We start from the raw sequence: 19797 nt of genomic DNA, 5'->3' as shown, positions 1-19797 counted from the left end.
CAAGTCCAAAACCGTGTGGTTGTCTCGCACTCTCGCTCTCGTGTGCCGCTCGTTTGCACTCTGTTTCGCGCGGAAACAGGGGCAACGGGCGCCGCATGGTTAAGAACCGGCTCGAGACAACAGCCAGCCAGGCGAGGCGAAAAGTTTATAAAAGCTTCCGTTTCGCGCGTGGCTCGAGTCGTGCACATGCAGAACGGCACAGGCTGAGATGTGGGCGCGCTTCTGGTATTCCAAGCCGGCCGAGCGGGCACGGCCGGCGGCGTTCGTACCCCCGCCGCCACCGCCGACGCCTCCTCAGTATGTGCCTCCCGAGGAGCCGTCGGCTTTCGCGAAGCTCTACGCCGTCGCTGGCGACGTGGTCGACCGTGCCAAGGCCCTGCTGACCACCGGCGGGCCGCCGGTGCAGGGCGTCACCCCTTCCGACGACGGGCCGAGAGTCCGCCGTGCCTTGGCCGTGCTCACTGCCCCGGCCTCCGACCCGGCGCCCGCGGCACCCCAGAAGGACTCGAGCTCGGGCTTGAGTTCCACGGCGGTGGTCTGGATCACAGTGGCGGCCGGGGTTGCCGGGGCGGTTTTGGTTTTGTGTGTGCTCGCGCTCTGGATCCAGCGATGCCGGCGGATAAGACGGCGGCGGCGGCGGCAGCAACAGGCACAGCCGCCTCCGCTACCGCCGCCAATATACAACCCCAACCCCTACTACAAAGGTGCGCTCCGGCACAGCTTGTCACGTTCGCTGTCGTGCACAGGCCTACCGGCCATGCCGTCGTCACAAACATTCACCACACTTGGTTCTTGCAGGTGACCTTCCGCCGCAGCCATTCGTTGCCCAGCAAGCGCCGCCGGACCACTACTTCATGCAGCAGCAGCAGCACCCGACGCCGCCACAGACGAGCGGCACGTTCTCCGACGCCGGCTCGGAGCGGCCGCACTCCGTCGACATCCTCACCGAGCTGCCGAAGACCGGCGGCTCGCTCTCGTACGACCAGCTCGCCGCCGCGACGAACGGGTTCTCTCCCGACAACGTCATCGGGCAGGGCGGCTTCGGGTGCGTCTACAGGGGGAAGCTGCAGGACGGCACCGAGGTGGCCATCAAGAAGCTCAAGACGGAGAGCAAGCAGGGCGACCGCGAGTTCCGCGCGGAGGTGGAGATCATCACCCGCGTGCACCACAGGAACCTCGTCTCGCTGGTCGGATACTGCATCTTCGGCGACGAGAGGCTGCTCGTCTACGAGTTTGTCCCCAACAAGACGCTCGACACGCATCTACACGGTGACATAATTTAGTTTTTTTAGTCAAATGCACGTTGACTTCCGGTCAACGTTTTTTTAAGCCTTGGTTTTTATTCTGATCATGTTGATGTTGATGTTGAAACTTTATACAGGGAACAAGGGGCCACCTCTGGATTGGCAACAAAGATGGAAAATTGCGGTTGGATCTGCAAGGGGTCTGGCCTATCTACACGACGACTGTTAGTTCTACTATATACCTATCTGTTTCGCAGTTGTATTCAGTTTCTTATCTTAGTGCTGAACGGTGGTGTAATATGAAAAAAGTTTCATTCACTATGCAGGTGCTCCTAAAATTATACATCGTGATGTCAAGGCATCCAACATTCTTCTGGATCATGATTTTGAACCCAAGGTAGTTTCAAGTGCGCTCCTTGGAACAAACCTACTCTGCACAATATCGCAAGCAGCTGTGTTTTTTTTTTTCAGGACGAGTTTGAGTTGCGAAAATATGCCATTGCACGGTCCTATACTTAGTATGTATTGATCCTTGCAGGTTGCAGATTTTGGTCTAGCAAAATATCAACCAGGAAACCACACACATGTTTCTACAAGAATAATGGGCACTTTCGGGTCAGTTTTTCTTCAGCATTCCTTCTACATTTCGAGATTCTTTTTTTTTTTTGCCGGGTTGACCCGAAGGGGGGCCAACCAGATTTCATTAAGATTTGGAAAATTACAACCTAAGAGAGAAACATTTCGAGATTCTTCGTTCTAATTTCTTAACCAGAATATCTGTAGGCACAAACATTACCATATTCATAGCATATCCTCATTTCTGCAGGTACATAGCTCCAGAGTTTTTGTCTAGCGGGAAACTTACTGACAAAGCTGATGTCTTTGCTTACGGTGTCGTCCTCTTGGAACTGATAACCGGAAGGCTGCCGGTTCAGTCATCTGAATCTTACATGGATAGCACGTTAGTTGGTTGGGTCAGTCTCTAACAACAACCTTCTTCATAAATTAATGCCCTGACACCCAAGACATGTCCTTCACTCCAACAAATCTATTTAGCCTGAAACATCGTATCCTTTGAATTTGCTTCTGCAGGCGAAGCCCTTGCTTTCGCAGGTTACGGAGGAAGGCAACTTTGATATCCTTGTTGATCCGGATATTGGAGACGATTATGATGAAAACATAATGATGCGAATGATCGAGTGTGCCTCCGCTGCCGTGCGCCAATCAGCTCATCTGCGCCCATCCATGGTTCAGGTTCGTCCCCTGAAAAGCTGAAACCGCCAAAAAAAGAAAGATAGAAAGAAAAGAAAAATGTTACTCGTACTAAACTGCGTAATCAAAGAGCTGTAATTTGTCATGTGATACATAAATGTGACAGAAGTTTCTTTTCTATTTTTTCCTCTTCAGATCCTGAAGCACTTGCAGGGAGAAACGCATGGAGAAGATGCACATTCTATATTTAGATTTTCATACGAAGACGACACGTACAGTTCCATGATGGAATCCGGTGAGTCCATCGGGCCACGATCAAGGAGAGCGCCGCGGAGTCAGGGAAACACAAGCAGCGATTACAGCAGCGAGCAAGCTCTTACGGACAAGGCCAACCGTAGCCCAGCCAAGGGCTGGTGAACTGCACATCTTTTTATTGCATTTAAGTGTTTCTTTGTTTTGGGATACGGAACAAATATTGCTGTACATGAAGACGTGAATGAGTGGCTGTGGATTGCATTTAGAATTTCTGATGCTGTTTCGCGCGCTCCAAAATGTTGATGGGCCGCCTCGCCGAACTCACGAAAAAGCGTAATAGGGTGTTTTATTTTCAGTTTTATTTTCTCGAAAACCGTTTGAAAATCATTGGCTACCAATAAAATCTGATCATTTTTTTGTCAAAAATTTAAAATTCAGTTTGATTTTTCTAATTTACAACTAGAAAAACGAGCTGTTTGCGTCCTAAACCAACTCAGGAAGTCCGATTTTCACGATGAAAACCATTCAGATAGGATGATGAATCGCCGAATCGGTGGCTTTTTTTTTTCCAAATAACGCCAAATTTGATCACCGTGCTAAGCAACACGAATCAGGAAGTTTTTCCAGAAGAGCAGGTCTGACATAGGGACTTCTTCGCAAAAACAGTCACAAACTGATTGGATTAGCCGGGTAGGCGATGGCGGAAGCGACCACCAGCGGCGCAGCGGGGAGATGGTCCCTCAGCGGCAAGACGGCCCTCGTCACCGGCGGCACCCGCGGCATCGGGTACTGGCTCAGCCGCAGCCTCCTCCTTCCCTCTCGCTAGCTAGTGGCACCTCCACCGCAGGGCCTTTCTTGCTTGATTGCTTCTTACGATCAACACGGGGAGGAGTTCACGCGCAGGCGTGCGGTGGTGGACGAGCTGGCGGCGCTGGGGGCGGCCGTGCACACCTGCTCCAGGAAGGAGGGTGAGCTGGGCGAGCGCCTCAGGGAGTGGGAGGGCAAGGGCTTCCGCGTCACCGGCTCCGTCTACGACGTCTCCGTGCGGGAGCAGAGGGAGCGCATGCTCCGGGAGGTCGCCGGCCTCTACGGCGGCAAGCTCGACATCCTTGTAATAAACCACTTCACTTGGTTTCTCTTTTTCATTGCTTCCCGTTCTGATTGGCCTCTAGGTATTGCAATTGATCGTCACTGATCCTAATTTTGATTAACTCTGCATGGTCTGCTGCTTAAATATTATAAGATTCATGGTTGTTGATGAACCACTATGCTAGTTGCCACTTGTGATGTTCAATCGGTGAATCAGAGTTTGAGGGGACAGATTTTGCATAGCATCAAAACTTGGGGGCGCTTTAACACTGTAAAGTTCATCAAACATTGCCCAGTAGTATTGGTAGTGGAAGAGGTGGTTGCTTGATCGTGTACGTGCTTTGTGGATGTAGAGGCCGGGCTTTAATCCATTTTCTAAAAGAAAAAAAGTGGCGCTCATCAAAATGCTTGCACATTTTAGCTACTTTTGAGTCATCGACAAACAACCCACTTCATAGGAATCATATCCCGACTCCTGAGTCTCCTGACTGTTTGTAGACCTGGTGCTGATTTTTTTTCTTATTTTCGCATTTTGGTGTGCAGGTAAACAACGTGGGAACAAACATTTCAAAACAAACTACTGAATACTCTGCGGATGATTACTCGTTCATAATGGCCACTAATCTTGAATCTGCGTATCATCTCTGCCAACTTGCACACCCTCTTCTCAAAGCATCTGGGGCAGGAAGCATTGTTTTCATATCGTCAGTCTCTGGAGTGGTAGCTGTATGTAGTGGCACTGTCTATGCGATGACAAAAGGTTACAATTAACTACTGCAATACGCTCTGTTATTTTTCATGAATGGCATAGCGAAAATGTCGACATGAACTGTTGATGATTCTTTTATGATATCCTCTGGTGTTGTTTAGGTGCCATGAACCAGCTGGCCAAGAACCTGGCATGTGAGTGGGCGAAAGACAATATAAGAACCAACTCTGTTGCACCATGGTATATCAAGACTTCACTTGTGGAAGATGTAAGGCACTACCTCTTCTGTTGCTCATCTGAATGTTATGCTTGACTGCACCATCAATTTCTGGATCTAGTGTTCTAATTCCTTTACAGGCTTATCGCTCTCCTTAATTTGTAATCCGTCCGTATTAAAAAGGTGTGCTTGTCAATATTTGTAATATTTGACTAATTGTTAAGCTAATATATATGTGGTGTTATGCATGTCATATAATTAGTTCAGTAATTTTACAGTACTTGAGAAAGTACCAGGAGGTATCTTTTTTTCTATGTAAAATTTAGTATTTTATAGTACCTATGGTACCAAGTTTTATAATAAAATTTTAGTACCTTTTAGTATCTACTCAAGGATTATAAATTGTTTTAATTAGTTTCGGTTGTTTATATTGTAAAAATGATTACCGATCAAATCAAACTATAGCACTGAAGACCGTATTAGCAATATGCACGTCTTATATTTTTGGATACGCAGGGAGCACATCACAACCTTTAGCCCCTCGCCTGTTCTGAGGGGTTGTTTAGATGGAGCTAAACTTTTTAGGTTCATATCACATCGGATGTTTGGACACTAATTTGAAGTATTAAACATAGACTAATAAAAAACTAATTTTATAAATTAATGGTAATCCGCGAGACAAATTTTTTAAACCTAATTAATCTATAATTAGAGCAGGTTTACTGTAGCATCACATAGGCTAATCTTGGATTAATTAGGCTCAATAGATTTGTCTCGCGAATTAGTCCAAGATTATGAATGAGTTTTATTAATAATCTACGTTTACTATTTATAATAAGCGTCTAAACATTCGATGAGACAAGAGACTAAAAATAGATCTCTTGTCCCAAACACCACCTCCTGGATCATTTCGTTTCCCCCGTTTGGCTCTGCAGGAATTGGCAAGGGAGGGCTTCGCCGACAGCGTCATGCGTCGAACTGCGCTGAAGCGCGTGGGAGAACCAGAAGAGGTGTCATCGTTGGTCGCGTATCTGTGCATGCCCGGGGCTTCCTACATCACCGGCCAGACGATCTCCGTCGACGGGGGCATGACCATAAACGGGTTGTACCCAAATCAGGACTAGCAGCATATATACAAGCCGGTGGTCTGTCTTCTGAGGTGAACCATAGTTGTCTCAGAATTCAGATTTCGGTCAGACGCAAAACGTAAGAAGCTCAAATTACTGTGTTTGGAGGGGTGAGGTCTGAACCGTATGTAAAACCCAATATCGCAAACAGATGGCTATGAGCATAGACCAAAACTATTCGGTATGAACCTATGACAAAAACTATTTGGTTGATTGGTTTGCATTTGCATATGCATTTGATGCCAGTACTAAATTACTCCACCAAACACGTTCGTTGTTAGCTACACGAACAACAAACGGGATGCCCTTAAGTAATCTATATCTACACGATTTGTAGGAAAAAGAATAAATGAATTTTATAGGATTTAAATCCTATAGAAAATTTTCAATTTTGGTCCTTTGAAACAAAGGATTGAGACTTCAACAATCCTATGATATTCGTATGGACAAGAAGATTTTGGAGAAAAGTTAGTATAAGATCTAGCCTCATGGTTTTTTTCCATGTATCCATCTCTTCCTTCTAATTCATGTGTCTTTTTCTTGTGGTTCATTCAAACAACAACAATTACTGTATTTTCTTGTGTTTTTTAATCTTTGGTTTTACACTTGCATCCTTATCAAAATCCTATATTTTTCCTATTTATGTGTTTTTCTAATTTTGTGTTTCAAATGGACATTAAAGGTCTAACACACTATTATTGATCTCATAAGTTTGTCGCTTACCTTTAATAGAACGAGCGAGAGAGGGGGATAAAGCTACCAACCCTAGCTATTGTGCAACCACCATGTGGGTGCAAGGAGAATGGTGATGAGGTTGTTTTTGCCAAGATCAGATCAATTCCGTGCAACACACTGACGGGTAGAGCCAAGATAGAGGTGTATATGAGACATGTGAGGTACGACTGTTGTCCATGGGCAAGCTGGTATGAAAGGACACATGACGTCAAAGTGAGAATGGTGTGGGTATAGATCAAGGTGAGCTCTAGCGATTCCCCTAGTCTTCATGGCAACATCAGTCAAATCTAGTGAGCAGTCTAGGGAGGCAACGACTATTTTATGGATGGTCCTCTTAGTCATTGCTGCAAGCCTGCAATAGCGGTAGCGACCCCTACGACCAGCAAGCTTGGCGTGTTGAGGCGGTTGGGAGAAAAGAAGGTGATAACTATGTGCTACTCATCAAGTCACTTCACCTTCTTTGCCGTCATCAAATATGGACCATGGATGTTTGGGCACTTCAACGCATAGGAGCTAGGAGGTCAAACCACCCTTGATATGGGGTCATGGTGGTCAATTCTACCAACATCGGCGATACATGTGGTGGTCATTGATGAACCTTCCCTCACATCCGTGTCTCAAGGTGACTCTTTAATTAGGTGAAAACTTAGTATCAGATATACATAATAGTAACGATGATATCATAAATGTCATGAATTTTTCAGAGGCATCGCATTGACAGTTTCATGTTGATGTGACACCTTGGCAGTTGTGTCATCGTCGGATCAACTTCGATGGATAGATTAGGGCGAATGGCTATTTACAACCTAGTTGATTGTTGACATTGTTTTTCATTTTAATTCAACATTAGTTGCCAACGGTAATATGTACGAAATTTGACCGACACAATAACCAATCATGATTTTTGGAGATTCTGCTTTTTATTTGTGAAACCAATGACTACATATAACTTATGAGCCATTAGAAAGTAACAATGCTTATATAGATTCTAACCAATTATTGATGAAAAATATATGTTTTTGAGGTGGTATTTTTAGTAGTTAGTTTTTGTTTTTAGTCAAAGTTGTGATCACGTAATTTTGCAACCTTTGTTTTGCAATCTTTGTGGCAGTAGTTTCTCTAAAGCAAAGTTTGAAATAAATTTCATCGACAAAAATAAATTACATATGATACTTAAAAAAACTTAGTGGTGGTGGTAAAGGATGAATCTACACATCTCACCACCGACTCTTTAAAATTCTAATACATCTTCAAACAGAATATACGATAGAATAACCATAGATAGATCATAATTTCTCCTGGTGCATGAATAGAATGACACATTAGACCCCTCTTATGTTTGTCTCACCTTTAAAAAAAAAACAGAAAGATTTATTATTTTGTTTGTTTAGCCAAATGTGCGTAGGCACATCTTGGCTGTTTTGATTGATTGGCAAATTTTAACTAGAGATTTTTGTTTGTTACGTTTCTACTCCACTTAATAAAAAATACTCCACCTAATAAAAAATAGCTTGTGAGGATGATTACTACTCAGAAGTATATGGGATGGATGCACACGTCGTCGTTCTGCCGTGTTGCGAAACAGAAGATAAAGCAGAGGGGACAAACCGCGACCGGCGGGAGGCTCGGAGATGGCCGCGGCGGCGGAGGCGTCGGCGAAGGTGAGGACGCCGGGGAGGTGGTCTCTCCAAGGGAAGACGGCGCTCATCACCGGTGGCACCCGTGGAATCGGGTAACCTCCCCTAGCACCTCTCTCATCCTCTCTCTTCAGACTTCAGTCCCACGAGTCTGCAAGATTCCCCGATGGTTGAGCTGTGTGGAACCCATGCCTTATGCAGGCGTGCGGTGGTGGAGGAGCTGGCAGCGTTGGGGGCCATCGTGCACACATGCTCCCGGAAGGAGGCGGAGCTGGGGGAGCGCCTCAGGGAGTGGGAGGCCCGGGGATTCCGCGTCACCACCTCCGTCTGCGATCTCTCCGTGAGGGACCAGCGTGAGCGCCTCCTCCGCCAGGTCGCCGACCTCTTCGGCGGCAAGCTCGATATCCTCGTGAGACGACCAAGTCACTCACTCCCTTCCTTTCATATTTCCTTTATAGATTGCAATTGAGTTGCATGTTCGCGTCAAAGTTTGTTTGTCCCTAGAACCCCTGTACCATTCCCCATCCAAACGAAGAATGCTGGTATAGAACTATAGATAACTCAAAAGGCAAATATAGCGGAAGATAAAAAGAGGCCTTCAAATTGTTAGAAAGACTCGTCCTGCCTGTTTGCGCAATTTGATCTTCATTAGAGTTGTTTTCTCATCATTTCGATCTCAAATGTGTCCAAACAATAGATAATGGCTTTATGGCTGTAACTTATTAGTTGTATTTAAAGCACATAAAACTAGCCTGTTGGATAAAATACATTTGGAAATGGCCGATGTTTTTACTATTATGCTTATAAATGCAATGTCAAACTCAGCAACATGGATTGCCTGGAGTTCTTTTCAAATACTACTTCCCTTCGAAGAGTGGTGGGAGGCACTGGCAACAGAGCAAGGAGTACCTAAGCAAGGGATGAGATCCCTTCCCTGCTACTCCTAACAGGAAATTTGGAAGGAGAAGAATAAAAGTGTATTTCACCATACAGAACGACTGGCAACAATGCTCATAGCAAAAATAAAAGAGGGAGGGAAAACCTGGATGCTGGCTGGCACCAAGAGATTAGCACAAATGTTCCCTAATAAACAAAATGTACAGCCTTAGTTTTTTTCGTCTGTACATACTTCACTATTATTTCAATGAAATTGGCACGCCCGCGCTTGGTTCTTGACCAAAAAAGAAAATCCTAAGGAACATTGAAATGCAAATTTTCTATTTTTATATGGTACTAATACACCGCATAGTTGAATTAACAGCTTTGATTGATGTGGAATTTTACAAGCTGACCCTGCAGGTTTTGTTTGCTTAATTTGCATACCATGTACATCTTCTCCTAAATGTGTTCCTTTTTCTGCCTTTACTTTTTGTAATTTTGATTGTCACTGTTTGATCATTCAAGATCTGGATGGTACTTCAATTTATTCTAACTTCATTTGGTCTTTTAGGTAAACAATGTGGGGACAAACATAAGGAAACCAACTACTGAATTTTCTGCAGAGGAATATTCTTTTATGATGGCAACTAATCTTGAATCTGCATATCATCTGTGCCAACTTTCACATCCTCTTCTGAAAGCATCTGGGTCCGGGAATATTGTTTTCATCTCATCAGTCTGTGGATTGGTAGCCGTTTTTAGTGGTTCTCTCTATGCTATGACAAAAGGTAACTGTTTAAACTCATCAGTGAGTGTGCATTTTTGACCTGCAAACCCTATAATAATTGGTGGTAGCTTCTTTGAAGCAAAGGCTGGAGTGAACTCCATTATGTTAGAAAAGTGAATGTGTATTCAATTTGTTGAGCATTCCTAAACTGTTATTGGTGTTGTTTAGGTGCAATCAACCAATTAACCAAGAACCTAGCATGCGAATGGGCGAGAGACAATATACGAACCAATTCTGTTGCCCCGTGGTACATCAGGACTTCACTTACACAAGGAGTAAGGCTGTTGCTTATCACCCATCCTAATTTATCATGTTTGGGTTGGGTGCTTGTCATGTTGTCAATTCAGAACATGTAATCAAGCAGGCAACTGCAATAGCATCAAGGCTGCCTTCTTATCTGCTTGTTTCTGAAACTTAAGCTATATTTTATTTTACCATTCTGTTGATGCAAAAAGTCAACAGAACTCAGAAGCTTAGGTTGGAAAAATGTCCAACCGAATCTAACTAGCTCAGCCTCACTCTTTTTTCCACCTTTATTTTCTGTTTGACTTCAGTTTCATCTTGAGGTTGTTTTAAAATTAATTATAACTGCTTTACCACTCATGTTCATTAATATTTGGATAGCATAGAAGCACACCATAAAGTATGATTGATCAATTTTAGTTTTATGCCCATGATTACCTCATAATCCAGCGCACGCCCTACTTGTTTTATTTATTAGTCCAAAGCTTGCCTCTTACTTTGTTCATATAATTGACAAATAAAAAGACTGTAGCACAGCTACAAGCGCAAGTGTCCTGAGCACTGCATGCTGAACTTTTCTTTTACTCCAGTTTATCTATTTATCCTTCCCTTGGGAGCGCTAGAAAAAGAAATGTGCTGACCCTGAACCCTTTCCCTCTTTTATTGTTTTATGCAGCTTTTGGCAAATAAGGAATTTGAAGATACTGTCGTGAACCGAACTCCACTTAAGCGTGTTGGAGAACCAGAAGAAGTATCATCGCTGGTTGCTTTTCTTTGCATGCCTGGTTCCAGTTACATTACTGGCCAGACTATCTCGGTTGATGGAGGTATGACCGTCAATGGGCTCTATCCAAACTAAGGACTAATTGACTGTCAAGATGACAATTTCCCGCTGTCCAGAAACGACCAGTCTGTTTTTTCATGGACTTCGCAACTAGAACAAATGTTCTGTAAACTGACCTCAACATGAATATATATGTTTCTCGTCTGATTTGAAGAAATCGTCGAGTCGTCCAGCTTTTTTTGTCCAACAAGGCCTCTTTTGTCGGGCGACCTGTTCAAGTCAAGAACACGCTCGTAGCAGCATTTCCTCTAGCTCTAGCTTCTCCAAGCTTTTCCCATGGTAGCGATCATAATGATTTCTTATCCATAGTCCTTGAACCCTTGTTGAATCCATCCAAGCAAGTGTTTCGTAAAGAATCCAGGAAGCACCGGATGCTCCGGTGTCAGCACGCATCCGCTGCCGCTAGCGGTGTGCCTCCAGCTGATTGTGCATACAGGCATACAGCGGCAATAGACGCTCCAGCAGCCGCCCCCCGGCGGGCCTGCCCTCGGCCACCACCTGCCACTCCGGCGTTCGCTTTACTTACTGATGTCTTTCATAATGCCCTGCGACGCTTTCTTCTTTTCACATATGCTTATGAATCAAAATTTAAATTTTCAACATTAAATTTTGTGGTTTTTTCACTAAAGTTTTTAGATTTAGCTGTTGTCATTGCTTATATAAAATTCTATTAAAAATTAGTTTTTATTTATAAATATGTCGTTGGCTTGCGAGCACCCCTACATTGGCTGGGGAAATTTTCGTCGTCAGTTGCCACCGATGGCCGGATGGCCCTCAAAATCTCTTATCGCTTCTCGGCTCAGCGAGGAGGGTGGCGGAGGACGAAGACACGCCAAAGTTGATATTACGCCATCGTCGAAAACAGATTTCACTATAGGTTGCGTTCGTTTCAGCTCGTTACTCCTCGTTCCTATTAGCACGTTTTTCAAACTACTAGATGATATATTTCGTACGAAAAATTTTTATATAGAAATTATTTTAGAAAATCAAATAAATCAAAATTTTAAATTTTTAATAAGTAATAATTAATCATATACTAATTACGTTTATTATTTTTCGTATTGCTAATCAGCTTTTACAACGGTCTGCTTCGAACGCAGCCATAATATCATCCCGCAATTGGGATTCGGAACACGTCACAACACAAGGTCTTCTCTTCCATCCTTTTTCGGAATACCCCGGGCCTTGAACCCGTATCTCCCTGTCTCGTTCCCGGTTCAGTGCCCACACAGAAGTACATCTCAGTTCAGATCACCCTAGCAAATAGCATAGTCTCGGTTTCAGTTTGTTCCTCAACCATTCCAAGACCAATACAGCAGGATGATCATGGGGCTTACTGTTGGGGCATTGTTACGGTACATCGAGTAGGAAGGTAATAGTGTAGTAAAATTTAATTTTAATCATATATTTTTATAAGTATTTTAAAAAATTTATTCAAAACTTCAATAAAATATATTTAGCAATTCATCTATTTTAATATAAAATATTATACACAAATTTATTGTAATATTATATATTAGTTTAAATTTTATCCCTATAAAATTTCTACTATACTATTATAAAAAAATCAGATCCATTAGATCTTAAGTTACGGACGACTCATAGTTATCGAATGGTACCTTAATAAAATCCTACCGTTAAATACCAACAAAATTTGTCATACTCACAGTAATCAGGCCACCAAAATCAACCAGAACTCATTTCTTGTTTCCTTACTGCGGAACACAAACACAACGGCGATGGTAGGCGGACTCGAGCACTTGAACTGGACATGCAAGCGGTAATAAATTCCAGGCTTCCAATAGGTAAAAATGATCACAGAAGTTGATCGACCGAGCATCATTTCTTATCTTTTCTATTTCTAGCCATATATCTATCCAGCGTCGAATTACGGTTGATACTGAATAGTTAATATGATAAATACGATACTTACCGCCTGACGTCATTTTCATACATATACCGCCAATTCCGACCGTTTTGACCTTTCGAGTTTACGTCATCTATGTCAGCTAGGCCGCGTTCGGGGCAACATAAGTTAACTTACCTGACACGAAAAACATAATAATAGATTAGTACTGATTAATTAATTATTAATTATTTAAAAAATACAAAATATATTAATATGATTTTTTAAAACAATTTTTCTATAGAAAAATTTTTAAAAAATATACCGTTTAACAGCTCGGAAAGCGTGCGATGCGAAAAACGAAGGGATAAGTTAGGTGGTGTTTAGTTGCCAAAATTTTTTTTGGCAAAAACATCACATCAAACATTTGACCGGATGTCGAAAGGGGTTTTCGGACACGAATAAAAAAACGAATTTCACGGCTAGCCTAGAAACCGCGAGACAATCTTTTGAGCCTAATTAATTCATCATTAGCACATATTGGTTACTGTAGCACTTATGGCTAATCATAGACTAATTAGGCTCAAAAGATTCGTCTCAAGATTTCTTTCATAACTGTGCAATTAGTTTTTTGATTCATTTATGTTTAATATTTATTTAAGTGTTCAAAAATTCGATGTGATGTTTTTTAAAAAAAGTTTTGAGAACTAAACGACGCCTTTAACTTACATACGCTGGCCGAACCGAACGCGGCCCTAGTACCGTCATCAATCTCAAAGCAGCCTTCCTTCCTCCCCGCTCTTTCTGCTCCACTAGTTACGTTATCGTGAACAGATAAACGGAAAGCAGAAACTTCGGCGAGTCTCGACCGGCCGTGACCGGGGAGTCGGGGGAAGATGGCCGCGGTAGAGACCTTGGGCACGGTGGGGGCGACGAGGAGGTGGTCTCTCAACGGAAAGACGGCCCTCGTCACCGGAGGCACCCGCGGGATTGGGTACATTCTCTCTCCCCGGCGATTTGCATCTTCCCTAGTACTGTAACACTGCAAGATTCTCGACGGGTTGACGCGAGGGGGGTTCGTGCGATGGCGGCGCAGACGTGCGGTGGTGGAGGAGCTGGCGTCGCTGGGGGCGGCCGTGCACACCTGCTCCCGCAAAGAAGCGGAGCTAGGGGAGCGCCTCAAGGAGTGGGAGGCCCGGGGGTTCCGCGTCACCTTCTCCGTCTGTGACCTCTCCGCGCGGGACCAGCGGGAGCACCTGCTCCGCGGCGTTGCTGACCGCTTCGGCGGCAAGCTCGACATCCTCGTGAGTTGGATATTGGAACCCCCCTCCCCCTCCCCCACACTCACCACCACCTTCCCATTTCTCTTGGTATATCTCAAATAAATGAACACTTCTGCACTTCGACTATGTATTTCCCTGTCACGGAGGAAATGTAGTATCAAACTCTATTAGGAAGCTTAGAGATTTACATCACTTGAGGCAAGGGCACGGACTATAAACTGGCAACTCCAATTTTCCAATTTATACTTTGCAAGTATTACTACCTCCTGAAAAATGAGGCAACATTTTCTAGTATTAACTTAGATTTGTATAGATGCTAATGAAATCTAGACATATATATACACACAATATATATATATTGATGAATCTAGACATAACCAAAACGTCTTACAATATGAACCGGAGAGAGTACATCACAAAACGTCACCAAAGGAAACTAGGGAAGCAGTTTTTTAACACACGGGTGTATATACACCCGTTGCTTGCATGTCATCTAAATAGCTTTAAAAAATATGAAAAAAATTAATAAGATAGTTTAATATGAGTTATATCACTCCACTAACATGCAAGTTTAAATTCAACTTCTTCAAGTTGTAGCAAAAATAACAAAAACAATTACGAATATGCGTATACTTAGTTTCAGTTTTGTTTGTTTTTTTTGCTACAACTTATAGAAGTTGAGTTTAAACTTGTATATTTGTAGAGTGATATAACTCATATTAATTTATTTTGTTAAATTTTTTTATATTTTTCAATGACTATTTAGATGACATGCGCACACGGGTGTATACACCCGTGTGCTAATAACTGTTTCCCAGGAAACTAGTTGCAGTTCATAAAAATCATTTTGTCAGCTGAAACATTTTTGATCATACTATTCTAAAAAAAACATTTTGGTCATGGCGCTGACCTGCATCTTCTCTTCAGTAGTACCTTCGACCGTGCTTAGAACGTACTTTATTATTATCCGTGTGCTGCTCCCACTTTGAACCACCAGATTACCTGCTTGCGCAAATAACCCACTAATTGACCTTTTGAGGTTTTGATGGAACCATTTCCCAAGAAAGCACCTCCGTTCCTGGAGAAATAGAGATTTATGCATACCCTTATGTTCAGAATGAAGTCCCAATTCTTATTCAAAAAAAAAAGAGAATAAAGTCCCAATTGAATGTCTTGTTTTCACACTTCACAATACAGCTCGTAAGAAAAGTTAAGCACGGGGTTGAAAGGAAGTTTCTGACCGCAGCACTACTCGTAAGAAATTGATAGCTGATCAACATTTTGGAGTACCGCTGAAGTGATGATCATATCTGGTACTATATTCAGTTCTTCACCAAAGCATAACTCAATACTGCTCAAAATATTCGTTACTAGCCTATAACTGCCTGGAGCAAATGTATTTGAATATTTGATGTATGTGGTATTTTTCACACAATAAATTTAACCCAGAGTTGAATTTTAGCTACTCACTATGTCTGTTCTCTCCTTGCAATACCTTGATTTGCTAATTACCTGTTATGTTTACATGTTTATTGTGCCTACTGCAGTACGTTGGTTCATTGATTATTTATATCAGCGCTTTTCGTTTGCTCTTTTAGGTAAACAATGTGGGGACAAACATAAGAAAACCAACTACCGAGTATTCTCCAGAGGAATACTCATTTTTGATGGCCACAAATCTTGAATCTGCTTATCATTTGTGCCAACTTGCACATCCTCTTCTAAAAGCATCTGGATCGGGTAGCATTGTTTTCATATCATCAGTTGCTGGAATAGTAGCCCTATTTAGTGGTACTATCTATGCGATGACTAAAGGTAACAGCTGTACCTCAGTATTAATGTCCTGTTTATTTACCAACATATAGGAACATAACTTTCTTCTGTCATCTATCATGAATAACTAACTACAAGTTCTGTATAGGTGCCATGAACCAATTAACAAAGAACTTAGCATGTGAGTGGGCAAAAGACAACATAAGAACCAACTGTGTTGCCCCAGGGTACATCTTGACTTCTCTTTCAGCAGGAGTAAGTGTCTTGCTTCTTTTATTTATCCTATTTAGTTTCACTATATTAATAAGTTGGAATATAATTTGGCTCTACTGTTTAGGTGTAGTGTGCTGTTAAGTGATAGTCTGCAATTGATTCAGGGTTATCTTTTACTCCAGATAGTTGTTTGGAGGTTAGTTCTTTAAAATGCATTTCTTTAGAAATACACAAAGTACTTGTATACATTAAGATTAGAACAAAGGTTTTAAGCAACAAAACATGAACCAAGACTCCTCTGCAATCACTTAATAAACTCTCATGTCTTATGAATAGCTGCTTTGCTACCCATCAACTTGTCCAGAACAGTATGGATATAAAAGCTCAAAACATAAAAATATTTTGCCCAGTGTCTTGCTTCCCGTTGTCAACAACCCTATCTTTTTGCTTATGCTTATATTTATAAGCCAAATTTTGAATTTTTACTCTTAAATTTGGAGTAGATGTTATGGTTTTTTCAACGTGGTTTATTTTCCAGCCTTGACCTTTAGAGTGCTAAGAACACGTATATAAAAGTTTATTCATAAATTAATTGTTATTTGTAAATATGTAGCCAAACAATCACAATTTAGACCCCCTAAGTTGTGTGGACTGGCGGACACAGTTTTAAAATAAAGATGGGGCGGAGATACCCGATGAATATAACCGAACACAACACACACCTACCATATTTGTATTGCAATCGCATAAAAAAAAGAGAGCACAAACAATACATCTATGCACAAAAGAACATCCAAATACAAAATAGAGTACAGTTTTGAGGTCTCCTAACCCCTGCTGGCTGTTGGCTAGGGCACCGTGTAGAGGGGTACCGCGTAGAAAGTCGCAGGGCAGACCAACAGAGGGGTGGCCACGAGCCCATGCACAGTACAGTGTTAGCACACACACAGACTGACTGACACTGATGGCTTGCATAGTCTCCATCGTGGCAAAGGGGGCGAGCGTTGAGTGACAAGCAACGAAGACACAACAAGGCGCATTGTCATGAAATTGAAAGATGAAACAACAACCGATTGTCTTGCAGATGATGGCTGTTTATTGATTTCATCTTGGCAAAGGGGATGAGCCTGGAAGTAATTTATTGGTTTGATTTGGCTGTTTATGGGCTGGTGGATGATGGCTGATATGGGGTCAGTACTAGGATGTGGGTACTAGGGGTCAGGGTGTACCACGATACGGGCCGTAGCTGGGCTGGCTGACCCACGCTGCGTTACTGCCCAATGGGTAGGTTTAAACACGGATGATAAGTATCGATTCTTCCCTACTCAGCTCTCCTGGATCTGTTCCTTGTGGGGGCTAGTATTTGGCCTCAAATATCACATTGTTAAATAGTTCTTTTTTTTCGGTTGTGATGTCTTGAGCACGCTGAACCTTTATCTCAAATAATTTTCTTCTTTGAACAGATTTTGTCAAACAAGGAGTTCGAGGACTCTGTTAAGAACCGAACTCCTCTTAGGCGTATTGGAGAACCAGGAGAAATCTCATCGCTAGTTACCTTCCTTTGTATGCCTGGCTCAACTTACATCACTGGTCAGACAATCGCCGTGGATGGAGGTATGACTGTAAATGGGCTTTATCCAAGTTGAGGGAGGCATGACTGTTAGCCTGTTGCTGGACTTCACCCAGCAAAGAACCGGTAGGCAGAACCTGTATGTTTCTTGTTACCAAGGGAACAGAGGTGTCTGATGTTCGGGGCATTGCTCGTTAGGAACTAAAGAAAAGGCGAACAAAACTTGTGTTGTTGCGGGGAAACAATTTTTAGCACACGGGTGTATAGTCATCAAAAAATATAAAAAAATTAATAAGATAGATTAATATGAGTTATATCACTCCACAGAGATGCAAGCTTAAATTCATCTTCTACAAGTTATAGTAAAAAAACAAATAAAACTGAAACTAACTATATACATATTTATAATTGTTTTTGCAATTTTTGCTACAACTGGTAGAAGATGAATTTAAACTTGCATGTTGGTGGAGTGATATAACTCATATTAAACTATTTTGTTAATTTTTTTTCATATTTTTTATGACTATTTAGATGACATTTAAGTATCGGATGTATATACACCCGTGTGCTAATAAACTATTTTTTTTAGTTGTGTGATAGTGAATTCATCAATCATCATGGTTGTTGCTAGCCTGTTAGTGCCCATTGCACCAGTCCTGCAGAACCACATGCGATGATATGAACTATGAAGGCGATTCAGGTGGTTGGTTGTTAATATGCCTTTCATCAGTGACCCGGCGATGTTTCTAGATCGTTTGTTTGGATGCACACCCGTTGCGTAGAGCGCTGGTAACCGGTAAGAACTGTTGGTGAACAGAGGCCAAAAAGGCTTCACTTCAGTACTTCACCTCCGGCGTATTAACAAAACGGGGTTGTCCAACTGTCCACTTGGAGATGCTGCCGCCTGCCGCCTCGACACCATAGCCCATAGGCTGTCTCGCTCGCATCCGGGAAAGCGAGGCCTACGTGCACCGGATAGTCGTCGTTGTCGCCACCACGAGGCAGTAAAAAGGGCATCTCTCCCCGGCCGTCCCCCCGACCGAAAAGTCTCGCCGTCGAATCCGAACAGCCCAACGGCGTGATCTCCGTGACAGCGAGGGTCTCGGCCCGGCGCCGCGGCCACCGAACACGTTGCGTCCCTCGTCGCACCCCCGCCCGCACCCGGCGCCACCACCATCGGCTCATCGCGGCGCACGGATTCCAGCGCCCGCGTCGAGTCGCGTGGCGTGCCGTCGCTGTGAGGGGGCCGGCACTTCTATACCTGGCAGCGTGCGGGCGCGCCGTGTCGAGCCGTAGTCCTAACGCAAGCCTCGTCGCCGCGCCCGCGCGTGTTGTGTGTGGCGAGAGCGGACGATGTGACGGTTGGGACGGGTTTGGACGCTGCGTCATAGGATAGGAGTAAGCATCTGCATGACTAGAAAAATGTCCCGAAAGGGTCAAAATATCTCCTCTGTGATTGATCATCCGATCCGTGGCAATGACGATGCCTTTTTGGGTGAAAAGGTCTGATCTGATTACGGATAGATTCGACTGAAAAGACCGACATCGGAGCCAATCTATTACGTGTTAAAGCCCCACGAAAATGCTCGGCCCCGTGGCGACCACATTGTAAAAAACTCGACGATACGCAACTAATTTTGACAGGTACTTCATTTCATTACGACGAAAGATGTTTAACTTTTCTACTGGTAATGTTTGACTATTTGTCTTATTTAAAAATTATAAAAATATTATTTATTTTGCTTGTGACTTACTTTATTATCAAAAAAATTTTAAGCGCGGCTTGTCATTTTTTATATTTGTACTAAATTTTTAAATAAGACGAATGATCGAACATTGCGATAAAAAAGTTAAACATTTTGCATTATGAAATGGAGGTAATACTTATTCTTTTTCTCTTTTCCCTTTGGATAATTCGTTCTCTTTTCCTTTGTCCCAAAATAATTGTATTTTTAAAATTTAAATTTATCATATAAAAGTATATGCATGCAGTACTAATTATCTCATATTTAAATATTTATTCATTTTATCTTTACCTACGTCTCACTCTATACAATTTACATGTTTAATGAGGAACAACTAAGTCATTTTTATAAACACTACACTTATATTAAGACGAATCTACTCAGGGCAA

General features: G+C 42.7%; 4 protein-coding genes across 5 annotated transcripts; all 4 read left to right on the top strand.

The window, feature by feature from the left end:
- The first annotated feature begins 186 nt into the window (after window positions 1-186).
- LOC102704878 (proline-rich receptor-like protein kinase PERK1) lies at window positions 187-2977 on the top strand. Its single transcript, XM_040522630.1, has 8 exons — window positions 187-704; window positions 799-1269; window positions 1382-1468; window positions 1571-1641; window positions 1783-1859; window positions 2071-2218; window positions 2337-2498; window positions 2652-2977. Exons 1-8 carry the CDS (start codon window positions 209-211, stop codon window positions 2871-2873), a joined length of 1734 nt encoding a protein of 577 aa, XP_040378564.1. The 5' UTR covers window positions 187-208; the 3' UTR covers window positions 2874-2977.
- Window positions 2978-3352: 375 nt separating this feature from the next.
- Window positions 3353-6066, top strand: LOC102708039 (tropinone reductase homolog At5g06060-like). The gene is made up of 5 exons (XM_040521872.1): window positions 3353-3497; window positions 3615-3822; window positions 4344-4560; window positions 4671-4777; window positions 5662-6066. The coding sequence occupies exons 1-5, from the start codon at window positions 3409-3411 to the stop codon at window positions 5848-5850; spliced, it is 810 nt and encodes a 269-aa protein (XP_040377806.1). The 5' UTR covers window positions 3353-3408; the 3' UTR covers window positions 5851-6066.
- A 2069-nt stretch (window positions 6067-8135) lies between these two features.
- On the top strand, window positions 8136-11150 carry LOC102707565 (tropinone reductase homolog At5g06060-like). Its single transcript, XM_006649763.3, has 5 exons — window positions 8136-8320; window positions 8427-8634; window positions 9676-9892; window positions 10060-10166; window positions 10811-11150. Exons 1-5 carry the CDS (start codon window positions 8220-8222, stop codon window positions 10991-10993), a joined length of 816 nt encoding a protein of 271 aa, XP_006649826.1. The 5' UTR covers window positions 8136-8219; the 3' UTR covers window positions 10994-11150.
- A 2470-nt stretch (window positions 11151-13620) lies between these two features.
- LOC102707290 (tropinone reductase homolog At5g06060-like) lies at window positions 13621-18008 on the top strand. 2 transcript variants are annotated; one of them, XR_001549768.2, is made up of 6 exons: window positions 13621-13818; window positions 13921-14128; window positions 15706-15922; window positions 16029-16135; window positions 16218-16289; window positions 17557-17629. XR_001549768.2 is itself a non-coding variant. In XM_006649762.3 (5 exons), exons 1-5 carry the CDS (start codon window positions 13721-13723, stop codon window positions 17737-17739), a joined length of 813 nt encoding a protein of 270 aa, XP_006649825.1. In that variant the 5' UTR covers window positions 13626-13720; the 3' UTR covers window positions 17740-18008. The 2 variants fall into 2 exon arrangements, 1 of the variants encoding a protein (XP_006649825.1); XM_006649762.3 differs by lacking the exon at window positions 16218-16289 and having other exon boundaries at window positions 13626-13818; window positions 17557-18008.
- Window positions 18009-19797: the final 1789 nt, after the last annotated feature.

Source organism: Oryza brachyantha, chromosome 3 (genome assembly GCF_000231095.2).
Source record: "Oryza brachyantha chromosome 3, ObraRS2, whole genome shotgun sequence".
Classification (NCBI taxonomy): Eukaryota; Viridiplantae; Streptophyta; class Magnoliopsida; order Poales; family Poaceae; genus Oryza; species Oryza brachyantha.
The sequence above is the reverse complement of the archived record's forward strand: the minus strand, read 5'-3'. Positions and strand labels throughout refer to the sequence as shown.

What these genes read in the sequence shown, in the direction of transcription:
- LOC102707290 (XM_006649762.3), top strand. Translation starts at nt 13,721, where the DNA reads ATGGCCGCGGTAGAGACCTTGGGCACGGTGGGGGCGACGAGGAGGTGG. An exon ending in GGAGGCACCCGCGGGATTGG is followed by an intron (nt 13,819 to 13,920) that starts GTACATTCTCTC and finishes ATGGCGGCGCAG; the next exon opens with ACGTGCGGTGGTGGAGGAGC. An exon ending in TGACTTCTCTTTCAGCAGGA is followed by an intron (nt 16,136 to 17,556) that starts GTAAGTGTCTTG and finishes TTCTTTGAACAG; the next exon opens with ATTTTGTCAAACAAGGAGTT.
- LOC102707565 (XM_006649763.3), top strand. Translation starts at nt 8,220, where the DNA reads ATGGCCGCGGCGGCGGAGGCGTCGGCGAAGGTGAGGACGCCGGGGAGG. An exon ending in GCGGCAAGCTCGATATCCTC is followed by an intron (nt 8,635 to 9,675) that starts GTGAGACGACCA and finishes TTGGTCTTTTAG; the next exon opens with GTAAACAATGTGGGGACAAA. An exon ending in TCTCTATGCTATGACAAAAG is followed by an intron (nt 9,893 to 10,059) that starts GTAACTGTTTAA and finishes GGTGTTGTTTAG; the next exon opens with GTGCAATCAACCAATTAACC.
- LOC102708039 (XM_040521872.1), top strand. Translation starts at nt 3,409, where the DNA reads ATGGCGGAAGCGACCACCAGCGGCGCAGCGGGGAGATGGTCCCTCAGC. An exon ending in TGTCTATGCGATGACAAAAG is followed by an intron (nt 4,561 to 4,670) that starts GTTACAATTAAC and finishes GGTGTTGTTTAG; the next exon opens with GTGCCATGAACCAGCTGGCC. An exon ending in AGACTTCACTTGTGGAAGAT is followed by an intron (nt 4,778 to 5,661) that starts GTAAGGCACTAC and finishes TTGGCTCTGCAG; the next exon opens with GAATTGGCAAGGGAGGGCTT.
- LOC102704878 (XM_040522630.1), top strand. Translation starts at nt 209, where the DNA reads ATGTGGGCGCGCTTCTGGTATTCCAAGCCGGCCGAGCGGGCACGGCCG. An exon ending in CCCCAACCCCTACTACAAAG is followed by an intron (nt 705 to 798) that starts GTGCGCTCCGGC and finishes TGGTTCTTGCAG; the next exon opens with GTGACCTTCCGCCGCAGCCA. An exon ending in AGAATAATGGGCACTTTCGG is followed by an intron (nt 1,860 to 2,070) that starts GTCAGTTTTTCT and finishes TCATTTCTGCAG; the next exon opens with GTACATAGCTCCAGAGTTTT.